This window comes from Haemaphysalis longicornis, unplaced genomic scaffold, assembly GCF_048455015.1.
Source record: "Haemaphysalis longicornis isolate Haplotype H1 unplaced genomic scaffold, Haemaphysalis longicornis Haplotype H1 scaffold_1, whole genome shotgun sequence".
Taxonomy (NCBI): Eukaryota; Metazoa; Arthropoda; class Arachnida; order Ixodida; family Ixodidae; genus Haemaphysalis; species Haemaphysalis longicornis.
Window position 1 is genome coordinate 371,637,036 of NW_027526203.1, and position 25,214 is coordinate 371,662,249.

The 25,214-nt window shown below is 44.8% G+C and overlaps 1 protein-coding gene across 2 annotated transcripts; it reads left to right on the top strand.

The window, feature by feature from the left end:
• Positions 1-212: 212 nt before the first annotated feature.
• Beg (malonyl-CoA-acyl carrier protein transacylase beg) lies at positions 213-23,275 on the top strand. 2 transcript variants are annotated; one of them, XM_077686333.1, is made up of 6 exons: positions 213-743; positions 5,533-5,745; positions 8,819-8,906; positions 9,543-9,760; positions 12,626-12,856; positions 22,423-23,275. In XM_077686333.1, exons 1-6 carry the CDS (start codon positions 387-389, stop codon positions 22,585-22,587), a joined length of 1,272 nt encoding a protein of 423 aa, XP_077542459.1. In that variant the 5' UTR covers positions 213-386; the 3' UTR covers positions 22,588-23,275. The 2 variants fall into 2 exon arrangements, with proteins under 2 accessions (XP_077542459.1, XP_077542460.1); XM_077686334.1 differs by lacking the exon at positions 213-743 and adding an exon at positions 908-1,215.
• Positions 23,276-25,214: the final 1,939 nt, after the last annotated feature.

A 25,214-nucleotide genomic window follows, 5' to 3' on the forward strand; every position in this document is an offset into this window, starting at 1 on the left:
GTAACCAAAACAAAGTCCCTACAGTGGCTGATTTTGACGAAAAGAAGTTTGCTGTGCTGTAATGTTGAGTAGTAGCAATTTTGTTTTGTTGTTTGGGCTGGTTTTAACGATCTACATGGGTTGCAGGTGCTTCTGCCACTCTTAACATAAAAAGTTGCATTCAAAGGCTTTTGGTAGGTGTTCCAGTTCCAGTTCCAGGCACATCCATTGCCCATAGTCATCGACATCAAGTACACAGCTTGATGTTTTTTGGCTTCGTCGTCTGCACGTGTTACGAGCATACAACTCTCGAAGCGCAGTGTTTTTTTTCTGCATTGGTGGCGCGCAGATTTGTAGGAATGCACAGATAGTTGTCTCTGAAGCTTTCCGTATTGTCGCCAGCTAAAATGCTGCCTGTAGTGTCATTACTGGAACGCTGCTCACAGGCTGTGTTTACCAAATCAAAATCAACGTATCTGCGTCGCGCCATCACCTCCAGCGTACTACGGCCCAGTCAAGAAAAGTGCTTTAAAGACAAGGAAACGAAGTTTCCGAAGGCGCCAGGGGACGCAGGGTACAAGAAAGGGAGCGTGGCCCGTTTGTTTCGTGATTCGGCGACGTTCGACGCCGAACCACAGAGCTCTGAAGATGTCTGGTCGTCGCCAGCTTATCCCGTGAGCTTCAAGGTCTCTGCGGATGAGAAGTATGAAGAAACTGTTCGCATCGATCCAAAGAACACAAGTGTCATCTTGTTTCCAGGCCAGGTTTGTTTCAGCGATACCGCTAGTTATATTGGTCCTGCTAGTTTCGAAACTGCGGCCCAAGCAAGCAGCGCGCGCTGCTGGGCATTGGCGCGCTCATGGTGCTCCGATTGCATATATTTTTTTGCTTTGTGTTTTTGCCACGCGGCATATGAGAGAAGTTTAAAAGAGAGAAGACAGAGGGGGAAAGCAAGTTAGAGGGGCTTCAAAAAGCACATATAGTTCCGAAACCGAGAAGTTTTTGATTCTACAGGTATGCATGAAGTCCAGTTACGTGCAGAAAAGTACATTAGCGACCTGGAGTATCTATCTTCCTGCACCCAGCGCTTGTAGTCATTCGGTTTATCCCACCGGAGACAAACCTTTCTGAGCGCGTCGTCTCGAGCTGTCCTTGTTCCCGCGCACGTCCGTAAAAGATGTTTGGCATCAGCTTCAGCCGCCGGAGCCGGACACCTGGGACAAGTTCCTGGATCTTGTGAGTGTCCTTAAGTCCAAGTGACGTAAGGTGTGATGGCCACCCCAGCCCGAAGCCTCCTGAGAGAAACTTCCTCCCCCCGGAAAAGATAAGGGGGCAGGAAGCAGACACACAGGAGAATTCAGATGGGGAGGATTCAGATGGGGAAGAAGAGTTGGAAAGACCATGCCCCTGTACCCAGTGTACACGGATCATTAGCTGTGATATTTTGTGGAGGCTGTGGATTTGCTGGTAGGTCGGAGGTGTCTCCTTTACTTGCTTCAGATGCTTCACAGCACTGAGCGAGTCTGTGTATAAATGCACCTCCATGATGTTATGGAGTGCACTTGCAGCATTGATTGCATCATGTACAGCCTGGAGCTCCAGTAGCAGCAGGTCTGGAATATCGGTAGTGTAACAGCACGAGATTCCGGCTGTGTGGCACTGATGAAAGCAGTTCATTTTCCATCCGGCAGAAGAACTGCGCCTGTGTACAATACGCACTGACCTTCAGGGACTGTGGTATCGGAGGTTGGCACTGGCTGGTCACGGCAAAGCAGCTTCGTTGTCTTATTGGTTGTCATTGTTGTGTACTGCCATGGTGCAAGGTCGTCTAAGGTTGAAGTCACGGGAGGCTCATTACAAAAATGTAAATGAAGCAATGCGGCCATTGGGATATAAAAACGCTTGAGCTTTCTTGCTTCTTCGCGCCGGTTTACAGGCTCCGTTATGGTATTGAGCTGGGCATGTTCCTGTAAGATTAGCATTGGGGTAAGTCGAGGAAGTGCCGTGATGGTGTGCATGGCCTCTCTGTTTAGAGTCTCACGTTGTGCCCATTGTTGCGCAGTAAATTATGAAACTGTGCGTGGTAGAGCATGCGCAGCTGGAGAACAGTGCATACAAGTCGAGCCACCTCCATGCGGGCTCCTCCACTATGCGTTGCCGTCCGGTGGTTCAAGTGCAAGGTTGTTGAAGAGTCCTTGCGTTCCTTTTGAAGCCACTGAATACCAGAACCCAACTATGCGGCTTAGCTTACCTCATAGCTCTATAAAGTCAGCATGTAGAATTTAATTGGGGAAATGGCTACAGATGAATGCTGAGGCGCACATGCCGCTATGTTTTACTGTGGCTATGCTGCATAATGGTAAATGAATTCGTTAGGTGGGTACCATGCCTTGAAACGTGATCATATTAACCTAACTGGAAAGCAAGTGAAACAGGAAAAAAAAAAAAAAAAAAAGAAAAAAAAAAAACTGGATGTGTCTTTGTGGTAGTGTTTACTGAATCCGAATTTTTCAGTCTGCTTGCATGTTTGCAGACTGTCGGTAGAAATTTCATTCTCTCTCTCTCTCTCTCTCTCTCTCTCTCTCTCTCTCTCACACACACTCTAGTTCTACAATATAGGAAGTACAGTCTTTGTCAAAATTTTGTGGCCCAAACCGGAAACGTGCACGCTGCAAAAATTTCGATGTACAAGCTTACGTCCCGAGCGAGGCTGAAACTTTTTATGCAGGAAAGCTAGATAAAACACCTTTTATTCTTGCTGTCTTAAAATATTTTTGCCACATTTAAAGGTAAAGCCGATGCTTTGAATCCTTTGTGGTCGAGAAGGCTTAGGATTGGCCCACAAAATTTTGTCAAAGGGTGTACATTTTCGTCCACTGATGCGACTCTTAGAGAACTAGATTGCAGGGATGTAACGGCCACTTGGCAGAGAAAACCTTGGTAATAACATTGCATGTGCGGGATCAAATACTTCGTGTAACGTGTGTGCGTTCCCTGAATGGATAGCTGCTCCAATCAAGGCATGCTGGGGAGATTAGACTTCGTTTATTTGGTGATGGCAATGATTGTCTTTCTAGTGCAGTGCATTTAGTGTGAACTGTCAGGGAGCAAAAGTCTTAATTCTATGTGAGACGCGGCTGGAAGACATTGCAGTGCCACCCTGCGAAAGGGCACCTCTTTTCGGGACAATGGCTGTGCGGCTTATCTTAACTCATGTCCGTTTGCTTGCACGAGTCGATGTGCTCTGGTCAAACAGAAAGATTAAGTGGTGCTGCTTCAGCTGCCTATGTGGCGCACCGTTTTAAAGTGGCCACAGTGAGCAGCAGAATTCGCGGTCACTGCCACGTGAGTTGCTATCTGTAGACGCTCGACACACATGCAGCCAAAGTGACACTGTTCAATACCTCTGTATACAAACATCGTATTGACTTGTGTGAGCAAACTAACATGCTTATGGTTAAAATAGGCTGCAGAGCCAGCGTATTGGCAGCAGGCAGTCTTTCACGTGGTGGCCCTGAAATAGGTTTTGACCGCTGCTCGCATTGATTCCAAACTTTCGCTTCCTGCAGTACCTGTATGTCAGTCTTATGCACTTCACTAAGGCTCTGCTTCTCAATGAGCTTGGTCGTAATCGGTGATTGGGCCATGTGGTTTATATGAGCCCGTGGTGAGGGTTAGACACTGCATACTCTCAGCTGAAGCTTGTGGGCAGGTGGGAGTCATACCATATATCTGTGATTCTGTGTACCTTCAATACAGACAAATACGTTTCCACATCCAGTCAGGATGCATCTGTTATTTCCTACACAATGCAACACACAATGTAAATTCTGTACTAGACCAGGCACTCTACGGCACATAATATGGGAGTGTATCAAGAACCCAGACCTGCCAGCCCCTTTTCCTTCTCCTACCCCAGAGCAGTGGGAGATACTGCTGTCCAGCTCCCTCCCTCAAGATCAACTACTGCTGGTCAAGAGGGCCAGTCGAGCAGGGACGGCACATGGTTACCCGAAATGAGGAACCACCCCACCTAAACTTAGCTCAATAAAAAAAAGTTTTGTCTCTCTCTCTTCACCTTCCTTCCTATATCTTTTTTTTTCTATTTAATGCCTTAGCAATATGCTGTTGTGTCTTGTCAGACTTGGCACTCTTCTCGTTTTGAAAACTAAAGGTTGCTTACGTTAGGTTAAGCACAGTGCTTTCCTTTCCAATTTTGGCACAAACATGGCATTATTGGTATAATAATGAAGGCAGAACTTTTTGCACCAACATCACCAATAAGGGCAGCGTGGCCTGTTTACGTGCCTCTGTGAACAGTGCTGAGATAGAAGAATTGCGCCCAAGTGAGGCAGGAAATAACATAGGGGACAGCTGAAGCTTTGGTGTGTATATTACTGTAATGGTGCTGCTAACAAGTTTCATTACTTTTCATGAGTGCTTTTGTTTGCAGCTCAAGAGAGAAATGACAACCAATAAGTTTTTGTCAAAATATGGTAGCTTTAGCATGGCTGCCCAAACCATTATCATAAGCTCTACAATTCAACTTCTCAGTGCTACTGCAACCTGATACAATGGTGCTAACCCTTCATCTGAAGCTCAATGTGCCCGCTGTGGTGGCTCAGTGGCTATGGAATCGGGCTTAAGCCCAAGGACAAGGGTTCGATCCATGCACAACCATGGGCCATGTAGCCTTAATCTTACCTGAAAAACTGAACCGAAGTGGTGAAACAACTTTGCATCACAGTTTGCGTGCTAGCAGACTGTAAGAAAAAAGAAAACACAAGAGAGGATCTCTGCAACACACCGTGGTGGGGCACTGGGACAGACCACCAACATGATTGTGAGCTCGACAGCGGGCACCGAGTTTTGTTGAACCTCTGAAGGCAATGTCAGAGCCTAGCGGGAGCTTTCAGTGCCATTTAGGACCACCAGGGAATCCCTGCTGTTTGGAAATTTATTTAGGAAGGTGAGTCCTTTTGTGGAAAGTTTGCGAAAATGGAAAAATACTTCTAATCAAAGAAATGGTTATGATAGTTACGCTGCCATTCAGCAACAGGTGTGTCTAAACTTTTTCTAGTGAGCTTCGTGGGCATTTCTGGTTTGGTTGTGTTGGAAAATCTGAGTTTGCTGCCTTGTGGGAAGTTTGGCTAATGACTAAAGAGCAGGCATTGTAGAAATGAACGAGAGTAAAGATTGCATTTTGTACTTAAGCAGTGAGTAGATCTCCATGCTTATTTCTGGAATGGCATGGTGTGGTTCATTTTTCTCAGCCCACTAAAGGCATTCTATATAATTGTAGTTTGTTTTATCATTGAATATAATGTACTCCTGGCCGCAGGCAAAAAATTCATGTGTAAATGCACCGTTCTATCACCACATTCCCGCCATAATCATACCAAACAGCCAAGGGTAATCGTCCTCCTCAGAAGCTAACCCTGTAAGAGAGGTAGAGTACATCTGGCTCGTCATTGTGATGGTGATGTGCACATGGTTCCCCCAGAGCTGTCCCCTTATTTCTGCTTTATTTCCTCCCCCTCTCTCTCTCGCCAGGGCTCCCAGTATGTGGGCATGGGCCAGCACCTGCTGCAGTACCCGAACGTGTGCGAGATGTTCGAGCGGGCAAGCGACATCCTCGGCTACGACCTGCAGCAGCTCTGCCTCGAAGGCCCGCGGGAGATGCTCAACAAGACGCTGCACTGCCAGGCTGCTGTGCTGGTCACTTCCCTCGCAGCGCTGGAGCGGCTGCGCTCCACCCAGCCCTGGGTACGACGGGACGCCTCTGCCGGAATGTGAAGAAGGGCCTGTCAGATCTGTACAACCAGTGCAGCTTCAAATGGCTTCCAAGCTCGGGGGTCATAATTTGTGCAATACAGGTGCCATCTTTGTTGTTCAGGTTAAACTATGCTGCAAAAATGACTGAGCAGTACTCAGGTGACACTATAGGGCAGTGTTCTTTGTCTCTCGGTTTTCTCGGTTCAGTTCTGTTTATCAATATTTGCAGTACGGTTGAACATGTTCATTAAGGTTATGTTCATTAAATGGTCATTAAGGGTAGCAGAGTGGGTCCCTAGAGAAGGCAAGCATGGCAGGGGGCAACAGAAAGTTAGATGGGCAGACGAGATCAAGAAAGTTTGCGGGGATAATTTGGTCGCAATTAGCACAGGACCAGGATAATTGGAGATCTATGGGAGAGGCCTTTGCCCTGCAGTGGGCATAGACAGGCTGATGATGATGATGATGAACATGTTAGTCTACTCTGGCCCACAAGGTCTCCTTTTTCTGTATATAACCAAGTTGGGAGTTCAGCTAGCACTATTAAGCTTGTGAAGGTGTACTGTTACACATATTGCGGATTATTTGCAAAGTGTATCATACATTATTCAACATGTTTTATATGAAGTACAATGGGGGTTTACACGTTCATAAGCCAGTGCTTTTTCTCAGATTGCGCCTCTACCTAAATAGAAAACTTTTTTTCCTGCAGCCATTCTAGCATTTACATATAAGCTTTATAAGCACTGTGTTGGTGAATCTGAAAAAGTCATTGCATTGTATGTAGTCTGGCCAGCTGCACTAAAGGAAATTCTCGGGAATCCAAAGAAGTGAATGTTGTTCCACTGGAGATGCACATAAAGTAAGCAACTCAAGAAGAAAAGTTTGTTCTTAACTGTTCAAGGCCAAAAACATTATTTTTACGAATGCAGTCAAATTGAGTTTAATTTTAAATGGCAAGCTGCACTGAAATGGAAGGTCTAACAAATGCACTGTCTTACATGCAGCACAAGTAAAGTTAACAAAATGTATACCTTCATGATATAATATAAACTGCCTTTATCTAAACACTGCTGACAGCCCTATCCTATATGAGTTGGTATGAGGGTCTTGTTGAAGGATCATGGAAAGGAAAGCCAGAAGTCAAGAATGCCAAGAAGGGCACAGGGGAAATATTCATTTTTTTGTGTGGAAATAGAAATATTCAAATGAAAAAAAAAAAGAACCTGAACAAAAACATGCTCCCTGTGTGGGTGCCTTACCAACTCTGCTACCGAGGAGGCTGTATTCCCTCCCACTTTCTGCTGTGTTTATGTGAGTATGAGTGTATCCTATGCTTGGGGATAGTAGCCAGCGCCGCTTCAACTTGTGGGTGAAGGGGACCTTCTTAACCCCCGGGCTAGGATATATGCGTCTGTGATTTTTCAGGAGCAGTCAGCGAGCCCCTAATTCTCAATTCTGATTAACTACAAGCATAGTGAGGGCCTCGGTTCTGACAGCCTTGGTGCCACAGGTAGTACTAAAGGATTACCTGTTAGCCACCAATGTATTCAAATAACAACACAATTGATGCGTTGCAAGCTTTCTCTTGTCTCTCCTTTTTGAAGGCTTTTGCTACTCGGTGTTGTGTAAGACTGCCATGTTTGTCCGTGCTGCCTCATAGTAGTCACTGTGTTCTTTGTTTTGGAGAGCAAGTGTACATGTGTGTGTGCGTGTGTGTGTGTGTGTCTGAGTTGTCTTTATAAGGAGGTTCATTTGTCCCAGGGATAGAACCCGTCCAAATCTGTCACTACCAGTGCAACCTATTTTTATATACTTCTCCCATTAGAAAAAAATTCCAGCAAGAAATAGGGCAGAAAATGAAGTGTAAGGGGTTCTTTCGGAAGAAAGAATTGTAGTTTAAGCCATAAGTCAACCTATGTTTGCAAGCTAAATATCTGAATGTGGCACTGATGGCTCTGTGTGAACAAGGTTGACACATTATATGCTAATAGGGCTTACAGAAAAATGAATGAAAATGAAATTTAATAAAATTAGCTTACAGTGAGTGAACTTACTTCGCGGTCTTGGGTTGCTTGTTGAAAGCTTGCATTTTCCATGCATGGACAACTCTGTAATTTTGAGGTAGCCATTTGTGTGGGTGAGGACAAACACTGGCAGGTTATTGGGTGTGTAGAAAGGCCCCCAGGTATGGACTGTTTGCCTTACTGTGCTAGCGCAACTCTTCTGGGCTGAATGAAATTTTTTTTTACTTGTTATTTTACATCATCATGGCTACATCAGCTTTGGAAATGTTTTGCTGGTGTTGTGCTGACCAAACAAAAGCTCCAAGCCCACTTATCATTCAGTTAACTGCTTCTATATTATAGTAATTTGTACAAGTAATCAACTTTAAGATCCAAAACCAGTTGATGCTGTATAATGCAGGCCTCCCTTCACCCCTTGAGTCAAGGAAAGAAAATATAAATTCCATAAAGGTTGAGACCCTCCACAGTGGCTAAGGCGTTGTGCTGCTGAGCACGAGGTCGCGGGTTCGATTCCCGGCCACTTTTCTGATGGAGGCGAAAAGCAAAAACGTCCATGTGTACGAAATTTCGGCGCACGTTAAAAGATCCCCAGGTGGTCAAAATTGATCCGGAGCCCTCCACTACGGCGCGCCTCATCGCCTGCGTTGCGTCGGCGCGTTAAACCCCACAATCAATCAATCCATAAAGGTTTAGAAAACTCCACGCCATCACTGTCATCAGCTTGAAATATTTCACCCTGACATTTTTCCTCTGCATATCAAGGGTGAAGGGGGAGGAGACAATAAATAAATAAATAAAATTCAAGCCCATGAATCTGTGAGGATGCCTGAATTCTGCTGTTGCACTACCCTCATTTGAGGTTGCATCAAACTTGTTCGTTGGTTTCATAATTTGGTAGTGTTTAGTTCTCTGCTTAATATAGGGGTGAACTAATTCAGAGGGAGCTTTTTCTCTCCATTTTTTTTTTATTTTGGTTCTATTTACCTTGAAATCCCAGGTGCTGGTGCAATTTTTTGTCTCCCTCTTCCACATTGCAGGCCATTGAAAACTGCGTAGCTACAGCTGGCTTCAGTGTTGGGGAGTTTGCAGCCCTTGTATTCAGCCAGTCCATTTCTTTTGAAGATGGTAAGACCATTCTACTTGAGCAAGAGGGAGAGAGGGCTTATAGGGAAGCTTAACTTTTCATCTCTTCTGTTCACTGTGCTAGTACTTGAGTAAGAATAAGTGCACAAGTGAGTGCTTTTATTATGCTTGCCATGTGCTATGCATCACGTTTCCTGTATTGTGGCCCACTGATGATTCACGTGGATGCCATCCGTGTGGCTGGAAAAATGCAGCTCTTAATTAAAAAAAAAAAGTGCGCCTCCAAATATCCTGTTTGTAATGCTGATGCCATTGCATTGCTGCCTTGTTCAGAGTGACCTGGCGTGTGTTAGTGATGGCAGGGACATGTACACCCGCTAGCCACATGTCTATATAGTATATATATATATAGTAAAAGAAAGGGACCTTGTTTGTGATGTCTTTAATGATTTATCTGCAGCATGTATGTGAAAGGTCTCTAGAATAGTTTCGCCTGGAAGGTTTTCGCACAAAGTTCGCATACCACATACCTACTAACTACTGGTACGAGGTCTTCTGAACAGTGCATGCATATATGTTGATAAAAATTAAGGTCACACGTTGCAAAAACTTCATCATCTGTCTTGTATTTCAAAAGTTTCTCTTTAAAAAACAGCACATTGCATTTTTTTATTTCAGCGGTGCGGCTGATAAAAATCCGGGGAGAGGCAATGCAGGCTGCGTCTGAACTGGTGCCAAGCGGCATGATGACTGTCTTCCTGCTGACGACAGCCAAGCCGGGCTTCATTTGCAAGGTTGCCCAAGAGTGGTGCTCTCGCAAGGGCATTGAAGATCCAGTGTGCAGTGTGGCCAACTATTTGTTTCCTCACTGCAAGGTCATCGGGGGTCACGAAGAGGTGTGTACCCACTGTTCTTCCTGCCTTGTAATTCAAGGACAAAGGCAAGGTGAATTGCAAGTGTAGCCATCTAATTACTTGTAGTTATTTCTCAAAAAAAAAAAAAGGTGCAAGGAGTGTGCTAGTAGCAATTTACGGTCTTGAAGCGCGTGCAAAGTGAATAATAACATTTTCCGAATAATTGGAAATTGATGCGAGTATTTTCAAATTTACACGAATGTTTGGCGATTTTAAATAAGAAAACTGAAATTAACTACTGTGCTCCAGTAACTAGAACAAAAGGCTCGTTTAAAGCTTTTTGCCAAATTTTCCTGTGGCGTAACAAACATACAGAGGCTGGCCTTTGGCATTTAGCTTTATTAGTTGTATTATATTTTATACGGGGCAACTTCATCTCATGCTGTGACCTCAACCACAGTTGTAAGGAGGGCATTCATTCTGGTAAGCTTTGATAATATATTTCTCTCTAAAAAAAAGACGTAAACCGCAGTGTCATTTGTGTCAGTCCTAGAAGGAAACAGGAAAAAGTAAGGAATGAAAAATTGGCCTTATTTTTAAACCCTGGGCAGCGTGCTCTTATGGTGTGGTAGTATCATCCCCCGCTTTGCACTTGCTTGCTCGTGGTTCCCTTTCTGGGTACTAACGCTTGAATTGAGAGAGAGAGAGAGAGAGAGAGAGAGAGAGGGGGGGAGGGGGACGCGCCGGCGCCAGTGCATCTGCCGCGGCTATGACGCAACACAATCCACTTTAATCCACTCCAATCCAATCTAAGCCAAGCCAAGCCAATCCATTCGAATCCAATCCAATGCCCCTCGCGAGAGAGTGTTCGCTATCGGAGAGGAGAGGGAATGAGCGGCGGAGAGCGCAGCTCACGCGGCGAGGAGAATAAGGGAGGGGCGGACGGCGATAACAACGCCGACGCCGGATGCAGGGACAAGGTGAGTGACTAAAAGGTGCACGGTGGGAAAACTAGCTTTGTGGTTACCATGGAGTGAACAGCTTCTTGAAAAGAATGCTTTATCACGGTGTTTATAGTGCGAATCTAGACAAGCTCATTGTTCTCCCCAGGTCCTATGTAAAAAAAAAGGAACATCTCAGGTTTAACTCTTCCGTTACGATTCCATAGGCCATTGGACACGGAGTTCCAATGACTTCAAACCTCCTGCAAAAACTCAAAACGGCACCTTGCAGACAACCATCGCCACCTGGCGTATTTAACTACTTTTTCAGTTTCAGTTTCGTTTGTTTACATTTCGACAGCAGAGGCTGCACTGCGAGCGAAATTCGAACCCAGGGTAGCTCTGAGTTGGGCGCAACTTGGGCAGTGATGACTCCAGCAACGATGTGGGATCATCAGACTTTAGTTCCAATAAAGCAGGTATTTGAGTACAACAGTGTCACAAGAACACGCCCCCTTTTCACTCCTGGATTTTGTAGAACACCAGCCGGAAAGGATGGGGAAGGGAAGGAATTGCAAGATCTGCTACGAAAAACAAAGGCAAAAAGCAGAATGAACGTCATCTGCTCTATTTGCAATGTTTGCCTTTGCTTTCGGCGTCGCGTGACTGCTGCACTGAGTGGCACAGCCGCCAAGGCCGCTAGATTGACAGGCCTTCAAAAATCCAGAACACATGGTGTACAGAATTGATGTGAATATTGAATTATAGCTAAGGAACATAGGAACAACTTGTACATTTCAGATTCCCTAAAATAATTTTCTGGCTTGATACAATCGCCCATTTTTGTTGTGTTCATACTTTTTTTGTGCATTTTTCTGTTTATTTGACAACTAAACTCTGAGTAATTGTACCTCTCACAAAACTGCTGCTATGCATTTGAAAGGGAAAACTTTGAGCTACAATTTTATGTATAAAAATGCCAAATGTGTCCAGTTTCTCGAGAGAAAAAAATTGTTTCATGGAAGCACCCAAAATCGGTCATTTTTCCGCCGTAACGAAAGAGTAAAAAAAATCACGTTTGTGCATTATTTGACCGGGAACTGTCAGTGTGGTGCTAGGTTTTAATATCTAGAGAGTGTTGCGCGGGAAAGCTTGAGTCCGACCACATTATCAGGATGGGAAAAGAGAAAACGAGGATGGAGTTGGCCCAATGACAAGTGCATAAGAGGTGCTCCGCAGGCGCCTGCCCTTTAGCTGCATGGCGCCGGTGCATTGTGGAAAAGCTTGTTGCCACTGGCAGAGGAAGCCAGTAAATGTTTGTGGCGGTAGATTGAAGGAGTGCTAAGTGTGACACAATTGCTGCCGAACTACTTCAAATTCATTGTAAAGAAAACATTTTTCATGTGTTTCAGTGTGCAGCTTTTGTAGTTGTTAAGTAGGCATAATTTCATGTATCCACATTCATTGAAGCAAGTCTTTACTTTGTGATACTTAGAAGCCATCTTAAATTTTTTAATAGTGCTATTTGATTCGAACCTAACTTGAGTATTGAATTGTTTGCTTTGATATTCTAAAGTTTGGAATATTCACACACCCCGTATACACGGTGTTGTTGGTAGTGCAGATGTTGATTTTTTCTGCTCATTAGTTTGTTGAGCCAATTTTTACCAATATAATATTATTCTTTCTATTACATGACGGGCAGTGTCAGCTGGAATGTTTTGCCAAGAGATGTCTGAGTTTGGGGTTCTTCCAAATTTTTTTTAAGATGTGTTACGCACAAAAATCATGTTAACAGTATAATGAAGTTCTGGTTAGCGCCTCCCTACGTGATGCCAAGTAAGACCTCTTGGCCCGAGATCAGCCCCCATCTGCGATGACTTTGTCATAAAACGTACTTGTTGTGATGTGGGCTGTGTTGTGGCAGCATAATTCTGGGTTACAAACGTGTCTCTTAACTGTGTAGGCCCTGAAGTTCATTGAGCTGAATGCACGAGACCTTGGAGTGAAGAAGATGAAGCGGCTACCCGTGAGCGGGGCGTTCCACACGGCACTTATGCAGCCCGCCTGTGCACCACTTGCCAAGGCACTGCAGGCTGTGCACATCAAGGAGCCACGCATCATGACCCACTCCAACCTAGACGGCAAGGCCTACCGCAACCCGGACGAGATACGGCACAAGCTGGAAGAGCAGCTGGTTAGTACTGATCTGTCCAACGAGTGGTTAGACCGTGTGCACAATGGTGCCTGCCACCACAAAACTGGAAGGTTGTTAGGCAGCAATGTTGTCAGCACACAGATGGGTATGTGGAGAAACTCAGCACAAGGTCTCCAAAAAAACTGCTGATGCTTGCATCTACAACGGAGAGAATCTTGTGAGTTAAGGGGGGACGCGGCTTTCAACTTCGGAAAAATGACCAAAACATCGTTTTTTTTTTTAAATCCACATATTTGGCTTCTATGTTTTCTATTCTGTGCGTTTGCAAAGTTTTTCCGCCGAAAACCATCACAAAGTGGCATAAAAAAATACTTTTGCCAGCCGCGGTGACAAACAATATCAGCGCAAAGGGGTGAAAAAAAACGGCAATTTTTGGAGCGCTGCATCTTTGCAACGGTGCCACCGGGTGTGGCCATTTTGGCATCGTTAGATCGGCCGAGCGATCCTCTTTCCGGTTCCAGTCATCTTTTTTATCTTCGTTCATGCACAAATGCACGAACGCCAGATAAAAGACGCACAAACGAAGCCAGAAATGAAAGCTGAAGTGCGATTGGCCCTCCATTCGGCGCGCGCTAGAACGGCCCTCCTGATTGGGCATCGCTGCGGCTACGCAAGATAGCGGCCACCTTAACTGCATAGTGCGCGTTTCTGAGTTCACCCGCCACGGTGGCTCAGTGGCTAAGGCGTCGCGCTGCTGAGCACGAGGTCACGGGTTCAAATCCCGGCCGTGGTGGCCGCTTTTCTGATGAAGGTTAAAAGCAAGAACGCCCGTGTGTACGAGATTTTGGCGCACATTAAAGGTCCCCAGGTGGTCAAAATTAATCCATAGCCTTCCACTATGGCACGCCTCATTGCCTGCGTTGTGTCGGCGCGTTAAACTCTACAATAAATCAATTCAATCGACTTTATCCCGGAGGGTGAAACGCGGTGTGCACGCTTGTGATAGCGGTTCGCAAAGTTAACTTTTAGTCTGATTTGCGATGTTTACATGCTTAGTTATTGCAATGTTTGACAGTAGGCTTGATAGCCTTGGGAAAGAAACGGTCGACGCGTCAAACGCTGCGGCACGCATGGCATCGCCACGGTGCGTGGGGCATGGCCTGATTGCGCTACCGGTTATGATTGAGCGCGAGTAGTTATAATTAACGCCTGTGGCATCAGATCTGATGTTAATACCAACTTCGTGATGTAGACTACGGTATTTCAAATCACAATATGTTGTGATAAACGTGCATGCGCCGCAAATATAGGGCTGCGCGCCAAGTGCGAGGGTTGGATGTTTGCGGTGGATCTTTTAGCAATGATGCGAATTAGTCGAAATTGTCATTGAGTAACTATTGTCGGCATTAAAAATGTACAGTATCCGCAGCATTTTCCAGATTAAAAAAAAAATAATGTCAATGCATACATATATATATATAGCCCTGTGCATATTGGCTGCGCTGATATGCTGACTCCTTGCCCTTTTAAAACTCTGAATACAAAAGTTGCCAATTGCAGTGCGGGCAACCAGCTATCCTACAGTAAAAATTTTCTGCACTGGCCATTACCTGGGGCCCCTGTTGTCTAGAAGCCTGCACCAAGCGACCTTCAGAAAGCCAGTAGCGCCTCCCATGCGCACCAAATCAAAGGGCAGAAACCCCATAGGTCATCTGCAGTCAAGGTCAGCAATTACAATATTGCTCATCCACTTTGAGAAATGTAAACAGCTCCAGCAACTTTAGGAGCCGTTTTCTCGAAAGCATATTTTGAGCCTCCTGATGTGTTCTTGACGAGGGTAGCACGGGAATGGCTGGACACATCTTGACCCCATTTGTGTTGCTTCAATCCTTGGAGTGTGTTTGATGTCGTGACAGCTTTAGATTGTTCACTTATGCTCATAATTTTTACGCCAAGGCAAATATCCCACCAGAAGTTGTAGTGAAATCTGGAACAGTGAATATGAAGCTGTGTATAAAATAAATGAAGCAATTAAAAAAAATTTGGGGACTGTCACGACATAAACCATATCTTGAGGTAAACATGAAAAGTAATCGCAGCTTTCTAGCGTGTCACATTACCATGCGCCTGCAGGGGCGCCTTGTCTATTCAAGGTGACGGTAGTGGCGACACCGCGGACCCCGAGCCCATGTGGGTTGGACCCACCCACGCCCTTGGCTGTGCGTGGCTTTGCCGTGTCCGGGGAAAAGGGCATCCTGGTGGTTGAGCCAAAGCCAGGGTTGTTTTGGACCTTTATGGCCCCCTGGCAGAGGCAACACACCACTTCGGCCCCCGCTTCCCGTAGACGGTGCCCCCAGGCTGACCCGACCTGGGGGAAATCAGCCAGTCGCCTTTTCCTGTCCTCCTCTCCATTCTTTTGCTTTCCTATTGTCCTTCCTAACCCTGTCCTGTCATCTTCTCTTTTCTTCATTTCTCCGTTTTCCCCAGGCGGCGAGGGTTAACCCTGTGCGAAGGCTTCAACCTAGATCCCGAGCATAGGGTTATAGTGGCAACGTACAGTTAGCGTGCGCTGCAAAGCCACGTTCCCTTGTTGGGCTCCGTGGTGGGTGACTGGCCTTGCCACCGAATTCATTCCATAGTTTATGGCTTCCCTCTCCATTCCATCCAAACGAACTGATCGGCCTCCGAAACGAGGCCGCACCGAAGAAATTTTCAAACCGATTTCTAACCTCGCCTTCAACAACCCTGACAACTTCCCACGCTTCCTAGTGATGCAGTCAGCTGATAAAGAAACTCCCGTTACCAGCAAATCTGTATTTTTGGTTGCAAAATTTATTGAAGGTTTGATAGGAAAAAACTATGAAGCGAAAAAGCTCAGTTCTGGAGACCTGATGATCGAAGTCAAGAGTAGAGAGCAGTCCAACACTCTTTTGAAGCAAACCAAGCTAGCCGACCTTGAGATCACAGTAACTCCCCACCGTACCCTTAACAGCTGCCAGGGTGTCATCTCCGAATCAGAACTGATCAACGAAACAGACTTTGACCTGCTCGAAGGTTTGCGCGAGCAGGGGGTAACCGCTGTGCGACGCATCACCATTAGACGGGACGGAAACGAAATTAAGACGAAGCACATAATACTGACCTTTGATCGATGCACTTTGCCAGAGTACGTAAACGCAGGGTTTCTGCGCTGTAAGACCAGAGTATACATACCAAACCCGCGACGTTGTTTCATCTGCCAGAGGTATGGGCACGGCAGCAATTCGTGCCGAGGAAAACAAACGTGTGCAAAGTGCTCTGAGCAGGACCATTATGCTGACGACTGCAAAAGCACGCAACTAAAATGCAGCAACTGTGGAGGACCCCATGGAGCATACTCTCGCTCTTGCCAGGAGTTTAAGAAAGAAAAAGAAATCATCAACCTAAAAGTGACGCAAAATCTTTCATTTCCAGAAGCCCGTAAGCGTTATGCTCTGCTTCCTTCAGGGAGCTACGCCAGCGCTGCCCGCCGGGGGGTGGGGCGGCGTCTGGTTTCTGCGGCCACTCAGTATAGTGAAACTGACTTAGTGGCGCACACACCCCTCGAGGTGCTGCCCCTGGCAGGCCAAACAACTCGTGCATCACCAGCAGTGCCCGCAGGCGTTGCACCTGACCAGAATTGCTCTGGGAGTGGCGTTGCTGTCGCTCCTCAACAGACCCCGACCGCCGAAACTGCGGTGGCAATGGATGTGGGTACAGGAGGCGCCTCTTCTGCAGCCATGTCCAACACATCAAAAAAGGTGGTGGCTGAATCTTCTGCCATCCCATCAAACGCGTTGCGGGATGGGCGCCGTAAAACCTCCCTCCCGTCAATGCCCCAAAACCCGGACGAGGACATGGATGTCACGCCATCCCGGCCTGCATCGCAGTCATCTAAAGACCAGCGCGGTAGTTTTGGCCGCGGCAAAAAATCACAAGCTCCCCGAGTCATTGGCCCTGATTCGGGCTCAGTGACATAGGGATCTCCTTCTAAACAAAACCTATGCTCAGCACCTTTCTTCTAACCTTTTATGGCAGTTCAAAGCATTATCCAATGGAACTGTAGGGGATTAATTAGAAACCTCGATGATGTATACGAAATCCTTAATAAGTACCATCCAAATATTTTATGCCTACAAGAAACACACTTAAAACCTACACAAACCAACTTTCTCAAACAATACTCGGTATTCAGGAGAGACAGGGACTGCTACACTCACTCCTCTGGTGGTGTAGCGATTGTCTTGCAAAAGTCTGTCCCCTGCTCACCTCTTCAGTTGCTCACTGCCCTCGAAGCTGTGGCAGTCCGAGCAATCCTCTTTAATAGGTTAATAACAGTTTGCTCTTTATATGTTCCCCCGGATTACCGTCTATCGAGCTCAGAATTCGAGTCCCTCATAGATGAGCTCCCGGAACCCTTCTTATTGGTAGGCGACTTTAATGCTCACAGTGAACTCTGGGGGTCTCAACGGACAGATGCCCGGGGCCGCTTGCTAGAAAAGTTTTTATTTTCTTCCGGAGCTTGTCTACTCAATAAAAAACAGCCGACATACTACAGCACTACACACAACACATACTCACACATAGACCTGGCAATCGGCTCTTCTGTCCTCTTTCCATCTGTTGAATGGGGAGTTGACAATAATCCTTATGGGAGCGACCACTTCCCAGTCATCCTGAAAAGCATTGACAAAATCCCTAACAGCTTCAACTCCTATAAAAGGTTTAGGGAATCTGCTGCAGATTGGCTGAAATTTAAACAACTATCTCAGCTTTCATACACATCTTTAAGCCATTTGGGCATTGATGAAGCCTGTGAACTGATTACGGCCCATATACTTCATGCCGCTGAGTGCTCAATTCCACAAACATCTGGTGCCACACCTAACGCTAGGAGGCCGTGGTGGAATGACGAGTGTCGGCATGCACGGAAGGCGCAAAATAAGGCATGGGGTGTCCTCCGCAGGTATCCCACTTCTGAAAACCTAATTTCCTTCAAACGCGCGAAAGCACAAGGAAGGCGCATTCGCCAGCAAGCCAAAAGGGAGAGCTGGCGCTCTTTTGTGACTTCTATCAATTCATACACAGATACAGGCAAGGTATGGAATAGAATTAAAAAGCTTAATGGACATAAAACACACAGCCTACCCTTGGTTAGCAGTGCGGGCGACACCCTGGAGGACCAGGCCAACGCACTTGCAAAACACTTTCAATATATTTCGAGTTCTACTCACTACACGAATACTTTTTTACGACACAAATCATCCATGGAGAAAAAACCGATTAGAGATAACAGAACATCCGATGAACCATACAACTCGGATTTTTCTTCAACAGAGCTTTTGGTTGCCCTAGGAACATGTAAGGCTTCAGCACCGGGGGCAGATAGGATATCCTATGCAATGATACAACATCTGCACACAGAAACTCTCCAAACACTTTTGCACTTTTTCAATAAAATTTGGGCGGCAGGATACTTTCCGAGAGCTTGGAGAGAAGCTGTTGTAGTTGCCGTACTGAAAGAAGGGAAAGATGCCTCACTACCTGCCAGTTACCGACCAATAGCTTTAACAAGTTGCTTGGGAAAGCTTTTTGAAAAAATGGTAAATAAGAGGCTAATGTATTTTCTTGAATATAACGGCATCCTGGACAGTTGTCAGGCGGGTTTTCGATCAGGTCGAAGCACAACTGACCAGCTGGTAGCCTTCGAGTCATATGTCAAAGATGCTTTCATCCACAAACAGCACTGTCTTTCTGTTTTCTTTGACATAGAAAAAGCATATGACACAACTTGGCGCCACGGCATACTGCTTGATCTCAAGGCTTTCGGTGTGTCTGGGCGTATGTTAAACACTATTGAAAGTTATTTGTCACAGCGAATGTTTAGGGTAAGAATAGGGACAGTTGTATCCAGAACGTACATACAAGAAAATGGTGTTCCCCAAGGTGAAGTATTAAGCTGTACTCTATTTGTAGTTAAAATGAATTCGCTTGGAAAATCCTTGCCACCCACAATCTCCTACTCACTGTATGTTGATGATGTTCATATTAGCTTTAGGTCTTCCAACCTGTCCATCTGTGAAAGGCAAATACAGTTAGGTGTAAACAGGCTCCGGAAATGGACAGAGGAAAATGGTTTTAAACTGAATCCTCAGAAAAGTACATGTGTTTTATTCACAAGACAGCGTGGAATCCATCCGGAACCTGACATTACGCTGAACGGAGAACGGATTCCCGTCAAAAAAGAACACAAGTTTTTAGGTGTTATACTTGACGAAAAGCTAACATTCATACGGCACATAAAAACACTCAAACAGAAATGCCTAAACACCATAAACATTTTAAAAGTTTTGTCGCATCAGTCTTACGGTGCTGATAAAGATTGCCTTTTACGCCTCTTTATCAGTTTAGTTAGGTCCCGTATAGACTACGGAAGCGTAACATACGGGTCTGCATCTAAAACTGCCCTAAAAATGTTGGACCCAGTGCTACATTTGGGCCTTCGCCTTGCCTCGGGAGCCTTCAGGACAAGTCCAATTCAAAGTCTCTATGTAGAATGTGACCACTGGGGCCTAGAGCACCAGCGTGCTTATACAGCACTGCTCTATGCTACTAGGACAATGTCTGTGAAGAATCACCCGTGCAGTTCATTTCTGAATGACGTCTCATCTGCCCATTTGTATTTAGCGCGCCCTTCGATCCTTGCCCCTTTATCCTTACGTGTCAAAGGCCTTGCAGAGGAAATAGGGGTGTCTTTCGATGAGGGCATGAAGACTTCCATCGCCGACGAAGTCCCGCCTTGGGAAATGTCAACGATTCGTTGTGACACATCCTTTAAACGCATTGATAAGCGCCGTGCACCTCGTGAGCTGATCTCCCAGCATTTTTTACAACTACAACACACATATCCATACACCTCATTTTACACGGATGCCTCGAAGTGTGCTTCCGCTGTGTCGTGTGCTGCACATGGCCCGGATTTCGCCAGCACGAGGACCTTGAACAAAAATACCAGTATATTTACAGCAGAAGCTTATGGTATTTTAATCACAGTGGAGCACATTACACAGAACAAAATACAAGAATCAGTTATCTACGCAGACTCTTAAGTGTCGTTACGGCACTAGGTTCCTTTAAACCTACAAAAAATGTTGTCCTCAATCACCTTTTTAAAGCTCTCGTGACTGCTCATAAATTACAACTAAAAATACTTGTTTGCTGGATCCCTGGACACAGTGGCATTCTAGGCAATGAAATTGCTGACCAGAACGCCACTTTGGCGGCCCTCCATAGTGGTGTTGACGTCGCGGAAATCCCTTACCTCGATCTGAAGCCAGTGATCCGAAGGGGAATCCGTAAACGCTGGCAGGACACGTGGGACACACACACAGAAAACAAGCTCCACTCAATAAAACCCCACCTAGGAAGATACACAACAGAAAAACAAAACAGATTCATTGAAGTATCGATTTGCAGACTACGCATCGGCCACACTTACGCTACGCACGCATATCTTTTAAATGGCACACCCCCACCGGTTTGTGATAAGTGTGGGGACCGGCTTTCCGTCCTCCATGTGTTAATTGAGTGCGCATCCTGCAATGAGGCCAGAAAACGGCATTTCCCTAAAATCTATACTTTCAACATTCCGCTACACCCATCACTGTTCTTAGGAGATGAACCTATGTTCACAAACAAGTCCCTTTTAAGTTATCTTGCAGATGTCAAGTTTTTAAAGCTCATTTCGTACAGTGCGTGACCTCAGAGCCTACAAGCATTGAGCAAAGCCTTCATGTTTTCATTGTTCGCACGAGGGGCCCGCTGCCGTAGCGTGCTCTTCGGCTCGAGCTACAGTCGCGTTCCATTCACAATCCCTTTCATCCGCCATTATGAACATCTCCATTTTTTAGTCTACGGGCCCTCTACACCCATATATACAGTATTTTAGGATATATCATACTCATTTCATACATATTCTAAGCTCAAACCTGACTATTGACGGACCACTTAACATAGTTTTGGCGCTCTTTGGTCCTAGTTACCCTTGCGCCAATAAACACAAACATACATACATACATACATACATTACCATGCTAGGCTTGTCACAAGCAAGCAAATGTAAACCTTCGTAGAAAAAAAATCACTCAATATATCTTTGGTGAAACTTCATATTTCTCTAATGCCGTTTCCAGTGTTCCTACCAAATTTCATTGCTCTAAGCCAAAAAATGAAAAAGTTTGCATTGAAAGCCACCTCCCCCCTTAAAACTGGCTGAAGCTGGGCGAAGACTTGAAGTTAGCGTTCGCAACCTTGTTATTACCAGTTAATCAGTACAAGTGTTTGTATGTAGCTGCTTACCTCTCACCAGGTACAATCTAAAGAGTTTCTGTTGTATTTTTTTGGGAACTGTTAGGTGTGTGGAGTCATGCAGGTAAGATTTAGATCAAGTTAGTTTTCCATAAGGCAACCTGTCATGTGAGAGCACCAATATATATATATATATACGTGACTGGTTTCAGTGATTGCAGATGCTGTTGTAGTTCAGTTGTGCAAAGTGTGCTTATCTTGAAGTATAATTTTATAAAGCAGTAAGCTCATACTTGCCAGTTAAAATATAGGCGAAGGCAGAAGTGAAATAAATTGATAATTTGTGCTTAAATGTAGTTTTGCAAATGTTCTGCAAATGTATAAATTATTGTGGCTTTGCCATCTACATCGTGATTCATGTTGTTTTGAGCATGAATTCTACTTTAGAGCTGCCACATTCTCGTCATACCCTGGAAAGTTACTCGTAGACATGAAAGATAAAAAAAAAACATTATCGCATTATCACCGTCACAATACAGTCAACTCCTGTTAATACGAAGTCCACGAGGACTGCAAAACACTTCAAATTAACTGAAATTCCAACTAAAGGCATTTTATATTTAGCAGTCAACCATCAAATCAAAGAGATCAGCTTTTAATACAAGCATGCTCACCTGCTTGGTGCCGTCTTTCACAAGAGGTAGAAAGCAAAACGTGGGAAATTTAATTTCAAAGTATTTGTGTAGCCGTTCTTCATAGCTGGTTACAAAGAATGTGCATGTGTACTTCGACCAATCATTAATAGCTAAGTGAGCCAGTCTCATTGTGTTGGAAAAGCGCAAGTGCAAGTGAGATGCTGGCACTAGTGACAGTAAATCTTAAAATGCCCTCTGGTGCCTGGCTTCCCTTGTACACTATGGAGCCATGAGAGGCACACGCTGATTCTGTTTTATTTTTTCTCCTTTTGGCACCCTTTTGTTATATTTAAAGTGGCTGCAGAGATAGTTCTGTGTTGCGTCGGCACAGAGTAGCGGTTAATTTTTAAGTCACTTTCTTGTCATCGCATGTCCCTGGGTTGCATTCTTGGCCCTGCCACATTTTTTTTTAGTTGGATGACGGTATGTGGAATGACGGTGCATGGAATGCCGATTTCCCCAGCCATTTTATGAGCACAATGCTGGGTATTTCGCCTCATGAGACATATAATACTTTTGCTTAAATAGTAAATTTCATGTGCTCGTCAACCTGATGTTTATCTTTTGTTTCTGATGCGATTGCAGGTGATGCCGGTCAAGTGGGAGCAGCTCATGCAAGTGATTTATAGCCGAGAAACTGGCGAAGAATTTCCTCGGACATTTGAATGTGGTCCTGGTGTCACGCTAAGAGCTGTACTGAAGAATGTCAATGGCAAAGCCTGGAATGTCTCTGAAAGCGTCAGTGCTTGAGTGGCCTACCCTTTTTTTTATGCAGCAACTCTTCAAGATGTTTTCTTTTTGTATGAAAATTGTGGGGAGAGAAAAGTATGTCTGTTTGTAGCGTGGTCCCATGCATTGTAACCTTGTTGTGCTAGGCTTGAAGGGATGTTAGAAGTTCAGTTTTATTGAATGGTTGCGAATACCACGGGTCACCTTTTTCAGTGTTACCTCCTGCGAACTGTGCTGTGCAATCTTTTCATGCGGCAGAAAGGATATTTTTAATCACTAGCTGTGTTTCTGTTGGTTGTAAAGGCTTCTATAAATAAAGCATGTTGTGTAACCTTTCAATATGTATCAAGGAAATAGCGTTCACGTGTTTTTTAAGTCAGTTACTATATTAATTACCAGACACTCTCGACGTGCTGTGGACATTGTTACTCTCTTTTGTTGGTCTGCTTTTTCCAGGTGCATTCCTGGGGTGACCCATACTACTACGCATACATTTGTGACTCCATAACTGTTTGACAGTTGCAACATTGAGATGAGATCTTTACCCTCATGTTGAGTGTGTTTAAAGGAAAGAAGCTCTTGTGCCTTTCCAGGAGCTTTGCTTTTGCGTGACGAGCATAGCAGTGTTAACAGCATGTGTGTCACATAATGGGCAGCCTGGTGACTGCTCCATGAAAGCAGTGAGTATAAATAAAATTAGTTTCTCCCATACCTTTGTTTTTCCTCATATGTCATCAGCATGTAGCTATCATGATCACCTTTAAATGGCCTACTCGATTGATCTTGTCCATTGCTGGAGTAGTGTGTGTAGAATATCAAAACTATTTATGTTGCCACGTTATAGTATGAACACTATATGGACTTTAAGTTACTTATACCTTGTATTGTGGTATTATGGAGGCTTTTAAAGACAATTTTAAGTGACGTAATTCACTGCCTCCATCCTATGTCATAGTTTTATGCTCTGTGTAGTTTTCCTCCACGCTTACCATAAAGTTCCCAGAGAACGCCCTCCCCCGAAACATCGCCCACCCCCCCTTTAGGGGTGAAATATTCAATTTACTAGAAGACCCCAACGAACGCCCACCCCCTAAAATCACACTGGCTTTGACGCCTTAGCACGGATAGCTCCATCCGCGAAAACGTCCTGTGGCCGCGAGCACCGCTGATGTCTCAATTTTGAACAAAAGAGATACAACCTGTCTGGCTTCTTTACATGATATTCCACAGTTTTGGTTTGTGGTTAGGCCACTTTTGTGTTGTTTATCGCACCTGACCCGAAAGTTCGCTGATCCCGTATTTTTCGTTTGATATCTGTGTAGTTTGGGTGGGTATTATTTTGGAACTTTATGGTAGTTGGAATTCATTAATTGTGATATTGTGCAGTGAACAAACAAGGAAAGAGAAGGGTGCACAAGGACGAGTGCTAAGAGCCAGTAGGTAGAAGCGCCCATCCTGATCTTTCTCTGTTTTGTTTGTTTAGCGCAAAATTACGATTTCTGGCAATTATTCTCTGGCAAAAAATTTTCAGTGGGCATAGTACTTCTAGCACATTAAAGAGAAAAACAGAAAGCAGCAAGGACAGTAGTTTTCCTAATTGTGTTGCCTGTGTTGGAAGCTGAATAGGAAAGATCGATCATAAGTGCCTTTCTAACAAGTGTAGTACTAACCTTTTTAAAGAGGCATTTTTCTCTATGTAAAGTATCACACTCTGGCTTGAACTCATCATTTGGAAATTACTGATCTAATTTAAATATCAAGCACATTTGAAAAAGAACTTAAAACCAAAAGATTGATTTGATTGTGCGGTTCAACGCGCCGACGCAACGCAGGCGATGAGGCGCGCCGTAGTGGAGGGCTCCGGATTAATTTTGACCACCTGGGGATCTTTATCGTGCGCCGAAATCTCGTACACACGGGCGTTTTTGCTTTTCGCCAAAACCAAAAGACTAAAGCAGACTCCTGGTGGCAGATTTGGCAACTCAAGAAACAAAAAAATGTAAATTCCTCAATGTGTCTCTCCAAGGAAGCTTAAGTCAGAGCTGTCTATCTAAATTTGTCAGCAAGAGATGCCCCGAGGTGCTGTGCCCTGAAGTTGCATTCTATTACGGCAATTTGGGCTATTGAGAGTGCGTTAGCAAAATCTCTTTTAGTTCTGAATACATTTGCATTTTGTATTTTAGAATATCCAGTGTTTAATAGTTTGAAAAGCCTTGAAGTTCAGGAATATCCTCCAATTCTTATCATTGAAACCCGGTACTAGTACGAACCAAATTTTGTTCGTTTTGATTCCCCAGTAGCATTTTATTGGACTCGTGTTCTTTCATTTCACAAAATAATTTGCAGGCCTGATCAACCCTGTAAAATCAGGTTTCAATTGCACTACTTGCCACTAACTAGTCGTTTCTCAGTTATAAGTATGAGAGCATTCCACTTTTATTTTCTTAACTGTACAATAAATAAGCTGTAGCCATGAAGCTCTGCTGGCTTTTTTGGCCAGCTGAGCTAGCCATTGAGCTAGCCAGCTGAGCTACATACTACCCATTTTTTTTCATAGCTGTACACTTGAGCATGGCAGTGGCTTACCTTTCCAACGCCCAGACGTCAGTGGATCTCATCAGTAAGCTAGCGTCTACTCTCGCTACTCT